The 7,954-nt window shown below is 49.1% G+C and overlaps 1 protein-coding gene across 1 annotated transcript; it reads right to left on the minus strand.

Annotated features, from left to right (window-relative positions):
* Positions 1 to 5,858: 5,858 nt before the first annotated feature.
* EI90DRAFT_3129288 (uncharacterized protein) lies at positions 5,859 to 7,388 on the minus strand (the record flags this gene model as incomplete). The annotated part of the gene is made up of 8 exons (XM_039064183.1): positions 5,859 to 5,927; positions 5,988 to 6,251; positions 6,309 to 6,586; positions 6,626 to 6,726; positions 6,777 to 6,990; positions 7,047 to 7,068; positions 7,117 to 7,212; positions 7,266 to 7,388. 8 exons carry the CDS (start codon positions 7,386 to 7,388, stop codon positions 5,859 to 5,861), a joined length of 1,167 nt encoding a protein of 388 aa, XP_038911961.1.
* Between the last annotated feature and the right edge of the window lie 566 nt (positions 7,389 to 7,954).

A 7,954-nucleotide genomic window follows, 5' to 3' on the forward strand; every position in this document is an offset into this window, starting at 1 on the left:
GTGAGTCCGAATGCAGGTGGGGCTCAACTGGAGGAGTTCCAAAAGCTCCGGTAGTGAACCGAAGCTTCTCCAGGCAGCCAGAGTCTGCTGAGTGGTACAAGAGGCTCTAAGAAGGATGCGGCCTCAGCAACTCGGAGGGAGCGCTGTGCCTCCGTTACGTCTCAATTAGTCCATTTATTTCATGTGTCAGAGGTATCTTGTACAGGGGGGTCAGGATTCACTCATAGAGGGACTTGGGGTAACTTTTAGTCGAGATTAGAACTGAGGTACAAAGAGTTCTAATCTACAGGTATATATAGAAGGAGGAAGAGAAGGACTTCAGTCAAGGTCGGAGTGATACTGACAAACACTGAAAGGTCCTGAACGATATCCTTAATGGGGAACTGGGGTGTCAGGTTGAGGAGGGTGGAGTAGAAGGCTGGAGGATGAATGGGAACGAGAGATGGGTAAGAGGAAGTTAGCTGACTGAATGGAAAGAAGACAACAGTCATACTATAAATGGAAGGTGACTAATTTGTGATGATGTGAGTGGGATCACTGGAGGATGCGGGTAGCTCCAATAAATGAAATGGGAGGGGGAATGGTTTAGAGGTATGTCACGGGATGTCAGAGATCCGTCAGGGGGTCGGAGCAAATCCGGAGTCTCTGAATGTTCTGACTCGGGACCGAGCTTCTGGGATGGGAGTGGCCAAGGTAAAGTGTGCCGCAAACCAGGCCGGAGCTGAGACAGTTGGGAAGGAAGGTGACTTGGGAAGTGGGGAGTTATGGTGTAGGGGATGATGAGGTTGTTAGGAAGGTGTGATGAGGTGGGAGAGTATGGGGTTGGGATTCCAGGATATGACAGGATCAGTGTCAGGAACATGTCGGACACATATCTGGATGGTCTGCAAGGTGCACAAAGTCATCTGGGCTCGTAAGGTCCGAGGGGCAGGACTTCAGCTTCAGTGACTCAGGTGGAGCGCTGTGCTTCGTTCTTACATTGTTGTCCCAATTTTGGACAGGAGCTTTACGATGTAGAGAAGAGACAAGGGGGGGAAAATCCAAGTTGATATACAAACTGAGGTACATCTGGTGTAACCTACACACATTATAAGCACAACTAACTAAATAGGACCAGCCCAGAAGGAGTGGCGGATCAAGCACAATATTAATGAATGAAGAAATAGACAAATGGTTAATATTGGCAAACCTTGCCAACAAAAGGAAATAAAGAAACAAGGAGTGGCAAAGGGGGAACAATAGTCTGCAAGCAGACAAAAGAGAGAAAAGGCCATCTGGCCGTCTAGCAAGCCATCTGGCTGGTGGGCAGACAACAATGAACCACTCGAACGGGCAACCTTGGTTGGAAGGTATGCATGTGGGGAGAAAGTGTGGATGAGGGTGACAGGTGGATGGATGATGATGGTAGTGGGTGGGATGAGCCAAGTGGCACTAGGATGCGTTGACAGAAGTGGTGGATATGCTGGGTCGTGACAATTGGCCTGAAGGTAGACTTGCAGGGAAGGCAACTGAGTTGCTGGGCAGAAGCAGGGGTGCATTTGTAGATGTCAGAGCTGTCTGGAGACCTTTGGGGTTCTGTACTTAGGGAGGTGTAGGTAATATATTGAAATGAGGGGGTGGTGACCATTGGGGGAGTTGGAGGGGATTGTGGAAACCAGAGGCTCTGAGGTTAGTGATGAAGGAGTGGGGACAATCCAGAAGGACTGGAGGTGGTGGAGGGTGATGGCCATGGATGGATATGACAGCTCCCCTTGAGTCACTGAGGCCAAGGTCCCTCCTTGATAAGTCTCCGATTCCATTCCAGAATCATCCAAAACCGCTGTACTCTAACAGCATTGATGTGTTGCATGGCACTGTGTTCCCTTCTGAGTCACTGAGACCACATTCCTCAAGGATCTTGTATTCCCTGAAGACTCCAACACCTCTGGAGAAGCCTCAGACCACTGCTGGGCTTCCCAAAACCCCCAAGTTGAGCTTGTCTGCACCAGTCAACTGCACATAGTTTGACACACACATGTCTTATTTAATCTCATACCTCCATTAAATCCCAAGTTATGAACAATGTGTATATTCCAGAGGCAAAAAGTTAACTCAAGAATGAGTGACAAGTGATTATTCTTAAGGATTGAATGAGTTGAGTGGTTGGCAAATAAATAAAAGAGTGGATGCATCCTAAGTATAGTGGAAGGAAGAAATAAAGAGTGTGAATAGAATGGTATGAGGAATGAGGACTCCACAGGATGATAGGTGAGCAGCTATATGGAAAACTGCTGCCATAAATAGCAAACAAGCCTACAAATCACATAGTTCCACCCATGCTTGTCTCAAGGGATACCATTAGAGTCGCCAGCATCCAATTGTCAAACCTGGCTAGCCAATCACTTGGGGGATTATTGTGTAGGATATCAAGGGTAACCGAAGAGTGGAGGCTGAGGCACCCGAAACATGTCTGGAATCTGATTCCAGAATCCAATGCATTGTGAGATGAGGCCTCCACAGAATATCCTGAGGGAACATCAGTGAATGTCACCTGAAGAATGAAATCAGAAATTGGTATTATGAGAATATGGAAACAAATACCCTAATTTCTTGTCCAATCAGGAGTGAGTCTGATGCTGTGGCACAACGATAGAGGAGCTGAGATCGGAATCCAGCATGATTGAGGTGTGTTGAGAGATCATTGTAGCCAATATGAGATGACAAGGTCATGAGACCAAGGGGGTCATTATCATGGTTGTGAAGTGGCCACCCAGTTCGCTGAAGGAATCTGTCATATCCATGCATACCAGATCCCGACCCGACTCCCAGACCTCCTCCTTCACCACCTCCGGAGTCCTACCCTACCACCGTCCGTTCCGATATTCACCTTCGGTCCTGGCACCACACCTCCTCCCACCTCCCATTCCACCTCCACCCCTCCGTCCCTCTCCTCTCCTATGGCTGTCCGCTCCGATACCCACCTCGGACCGAACACCACCCCTCCCGCCACCCTCCTACTACTACTCCTCCTACTCCTCCGCTCCCTCCTCACAATACCTCCACCCTTCCGTTGTAAGGGGGCAAGGGATCTACCACCCTAACGAGAAAGAGAGGGGGCCACAGAGTTGGGAATGCTCAGGGGAGGTTCGGATGATGAGGAGGGGGGAGGAGAAATGGTCCGGGTGCGATGTGATAAAAATGATAAATCTCGTAAATCTCACTAGAAATCAAACTAATGAGAACTCTGTCCCTGCACGATGTCTTGAGCCTCTTTGGCTTCGTATTCGCCGCTCTGGGCGCTGGTAACGTCTGCTAGAACTTTATGTTCATTTTGGGAGCACCTCTCTGTTTTTGGGGGAGTCCTTTTTTTAAAATACAGGAAAGAGGGTAACTATAAATATGAAAGAAATACGCGTGGAAATCCGAATAATCCGACGGGTTTAGGACGGCAACAGATCCACAAGGAACACTTAAGAAAAAAGCAATATCAAAGAAATATTGATGTTGTTAAGGAAATAAAGAACCATGGCGATCGAAACAACCGCTGAACCAAATGCGTCACTCGTAACATCGTTCGACTCGTGTTAACAAGGGCTTTCCAACGATACCAAATTCGTCCGGATCGGTGGAGAATTGATGGAGATACAGAGGAAGCGGCGGAATATGCGGGTGACAGTTGCCCAATTTGGAAACTGATGGTTGTCCGTGGTCAGGAATGGCTTGAAAAAAATCGGAAAAAATATAGGAAACGTGGAAGGGGTATATGGAACAATGGTAGATGTGTTTCGTGAAGTGGGGTACTTGACATGGGTGGTAGAATCGCGATAATCAGCTTGTTTGCGTGGTACCGGCTGTGCCCACCTACACCATCATCCTCCTACTCCTCTCCTGTCTGCTCCGATACTCACCTTCAGACCTGACAACTCTCCTTCCCACCACTCCTTCCCTCTTCCCTTTCTCCTCTCCCTTTCCTCTGGTCCTCTTCCGCTGACCTCCCGCCAAGTTACGACCTTCTGATGCTGTCCTGTACTTCATACTTGGGCACCACTTGTACCTTTGCTCCGAGCCTCCATCATAGTCCCTACCTCGGACTTTGACTCCACCTCGGCCTTAGTCCATGTTAGAACGGGGCTGATACAGACAACTCCGGAGTGGAATCGGAGACTTAGCGTGAAGGGACCTTGGCCTCAGCGACTCAAGCGGAGCACTGTGCCATTGCTGTTTGTCCATTTGGTCCTTAATTTCACAGTAGGTGAGCAGGAAGTCTCTAGGGGGCATTTCAGGTCGATTTCGGACTGAACCAAAACGAGTATGTACAAGCACCGATATATATAATGGAAGGGGCAAAAGCACAAGGAAACAAAGGGGAACCGAATCGGAACGAAGACGTCCGAACGGGAACAAAGGGTAGAGGAAATGGAGCGGTACCAAAGGTCATAAGGCAGGACCTGTGATACGTCCGAAAGGAGGTAGGGAGGGCGAGGCCCAGAGGGGCAGGAGGATGAGGAGAAGTGGGAATGATGACTAACTGGCTAGAATGGTAAGAAGCAGTAGTCCAAATAGGGATGAGGGGTAAACATGAGAGATACGTTACAGGCGGCGAAAGTGCCGACGGCGATCTGCAAAGCTCGGAGGTTGCGGAGCTTACGGAGGTTACGGAGGCAGGGTTGAAAGTCCAAGGGATATTGGCAATGGTGTTTACGTAGTATGAGGTCACCAATGCAATGGACTAAGACCGAGGTGGAGTCAAAGTCCGAGGTCGGGACTATGACGGAGGCTCGGAGCGAAGGTACGAGCAGTGTCCGAGTAGGAAGTATGGGACAGCAGCGGAAGGTCGTAACTTGGCGGAAGGGTGGCGGAAGAGTACCAGAGGGAGGAGAGAGGGGAAAGGTAAGGGGGAAGGAGTGGCGGAGAGGAGGGTTGTCAGGTCCGAAGGTGAGTATCGGAGCGGACGGGGGAAGCGTAGGAGGATGACAGGAGGGTGGAGGTTGGGTGAAGGAGGAGCGGAACAGGAGGGTGGAGAAGTAGTAGGAGGGTGGCGAGAGGAACGATGTTTGGTCTGAGGTGAGTATCGGAGCGGACGGAGATAGGGTAGGAGAGGAAGGGAGGAGTAGAGGTGGCGTGGGGGGGTAGAAGGAGGTGTGTTGCCAGGAACGAAGGTGAGTATCGGAACGGCAGCAGTAGGTTATGACTCCGGAGGTGAAGAGGGTGGAGGTCCGGAAGTCAGGTCGGGGTCGGGTATGCACGGATATGACAGTCCATTGCATTGGTGACCTCATATGTAAACACCATCACCAATATTCCTCGGACTTTCAACCCCGCCTCTGTAACCTCCATAAGCTCCGCAACCTCCGAGCTTCACGGATCATCTTCGGCACTTTCGCCACTTGTAATGTATCTCTCATGTTTTCCCCTCATCCCTATTTGGACTGCTGCTTCTTCCCATTCTAGCCAGTTAGTCATCATCCCCACTTCCCCTCATCCTCCTGCCCCTCTGGGCCTTGCCCTCCTTACCTCCTTTCGGACGTACCACAGGTTCTGCCTTATGACCTTCAGTACCGCTCTGCTTCTGTCATCCCTTTGTCCCCATTCAGACGCCTTTGTTCCGATTTGGATCCCCTTTGTTTCCTTGTGCTTTCGCCCCCTCCATTATATATATCAGCGCTTGTACATACTCATTTTAGCCCTTAGTCTAAAATCGACCTGAAATGCCCCCTAGAGACTTCCTGCTCACCTACTGTGAAATTAAGGACCAAATGGACAAACAGCAATGGCACAGCGCTCCGCTTGAGTTGCTGAGGCCAAGGTCCCTCCTTGCTAAGTCTCCAGTTCCCCTCCGGAATCGTCTGCCCTCGCCCAGTTCTAACAGAATCCCTCAATTAGAGATTGGAAGTTGGCATCTTGGAATTCGGAATTTCGTCGGAGGAGGATGAGAGCTCGACGAGGCTCTAGAATCGTGAGAATGGGAAGCAGATCCTCATATGACTGGATTTGGGATGCATTCAAACTTCGGAGAAAGCCCTCCCATCCACCAGAATACATCTTGCAAAGCTGCAGTAAATCAGCATACCTCCATCAACAAGCACCCCAAGCTGACTTGCCTCACTGAACTGAAACCCATTTGAGCATATAAGATTCAGACCAGCCCTGAAAGCTGCTTCCTCATCATTATTCCCTACCAGACCTGGACCTTGTATGCAAGCAAGAAGTAACTTTTGAGAGAAAATAGCTTGTGCCTCTTCAGTGGCAATCATGGGTCGAGCTGTCACAGCCTTTAATGGTAAGGGTATTACTGCTTGGCCTGACTAGATAAAGACGAATGCACTTACATCAACCTCAAGGTATGGAATTGCGATGGACTGTATTGCAGTGAAGGAGCCACTAGCTTTAAATTGATCAAGTGCAAAAGAAAGGTCTTGGTGATGTTCAGTGAGGATACTGTCAGTGATAACTTCATGCTTCCCATAATTGAGATGAAGAAGCACAGAAAGTATACAAAGTTGGCAAGGAAGACGACAAAGATGCACAATCAACAATGCAGTGACAACTCCATGAACAAAGGCAAGCTCTTTATGCTCCTTGCTTGTGGGTATGCCTTCCAAATATACTTTGGGGAAAAAGATTAGTCAATTTCCATACAAAGTACGAAGCTTCTCATTTTCAGGAGACTTTGGGAACAACAGCTCACTAAGCTGGAAAATGACTTCACGAACCACCCCATAACCCTGAGTGTGTTCTGAGTTCTCACTATAACCCAAAAATCAGAGGTGGAACTACTTGAGGAACTTAAAGCTCACATTGTAAATGAGAGGACATTTCCGACAAATTTGTCAAGCGAAATGAGATTAGGATCATCATCATAACAGGCAATTATCTCAGCCTCAAGCATCAAGACAAGGTCCTCTTGAGTAGGGGCTGAGAGCGAGAAGCTGCCTGATCCAGCTGAATCAGGCATCAAGGATCGCATGTGTGCTGCAAAATTTGATATCGTTGAAAGACTTGGATAGGAAACTGGGTTTGAGGAAAAATTTTTAGAGTTATTTATGATGAAGAAGAATGAGACATACTGTTCCCTCCAGAATCAGAAGCCTAGGATACCAATAAGCAAAGAGCAATTACATATGAAATCACCCATACCTGGTTTACTGGCACTGAAGGGCCACTCTCCTCAAGGGCAAGTACATCACCTTGGGGAGGCTCATTGTCAACAGTGCTGACTGACTCAGCCCCATCCTATATAGTGTATAAGGGTTGAGTGATGGCTGTTTGGACTAGCTAAAACCTACCGAATCATTATCACCACCACTAACAGGAGTAGGCGAAAGGAGATGGCCTTGGGCAGCCCACTGGACATGACAAGTCTCACAGAGTGCTGGATCTCTCATCGCAATGAGGTTTCCCCCAAGCATATGGACAAGGTTGGTGTCAGAGTCTGGATTATTGTCAGAGACTGGAATGCTTGTCAGAGACTGGGAATATTTGTCGGAGTGAGGAATATTGTCAGAGTTGGACAAACTGTCAGAAGATGGATGAAGGATGGGTTGGGTTCTGTCTGAGTTGAGGTCGGAGGTGATGCAGAGGTCTGTTGGAGCGTGCGCGCAGATATGCGGGTGGAAATATGCGGCGCGTCCGGAAGTGCTGTTCAAGGTTAGCGGAGTGGGATCCCTGCCTCAGTGACTCAGGTGGAGCGCTGTGCCCTGAGCTTGACGTTTGGGGGAGATCCTGTATTTACGGATTGACACTCACAGCAGACTTCAAACAAGACTTGCGGGCAGAGCGGACCTGTAGGAGGAGCATGGACTCTGCAAGCACGGACTCAGAGGGGGGGGGAAGCCCCCTTTGCAGAAGGAGAGACTCAGACCAGACAGGGGGGTACTCTAGTTGATTTCAGACTAAGGTCCCCAAAAGTATTTACAGGATATAAATAGGCAGGAGGGAAACACAGAAGGACCGGTCAGTCCGGCACGGTCCAGCG

Source organism: Cantharellus anzutake (genome assembly GCF_015039405.1).
Source record: "Cantharellus anzutake strain C23 chromosome Unknown EI90scaffold_56, whole genome shotgun sequence".
Classification (NCBI taxonomy): Eukaryota; Fungi; Basidiomycota; class Agaricomycetes; order Cantharellales; family Hydnaceae; genus Cantharellus; species Cantharellus anzutake.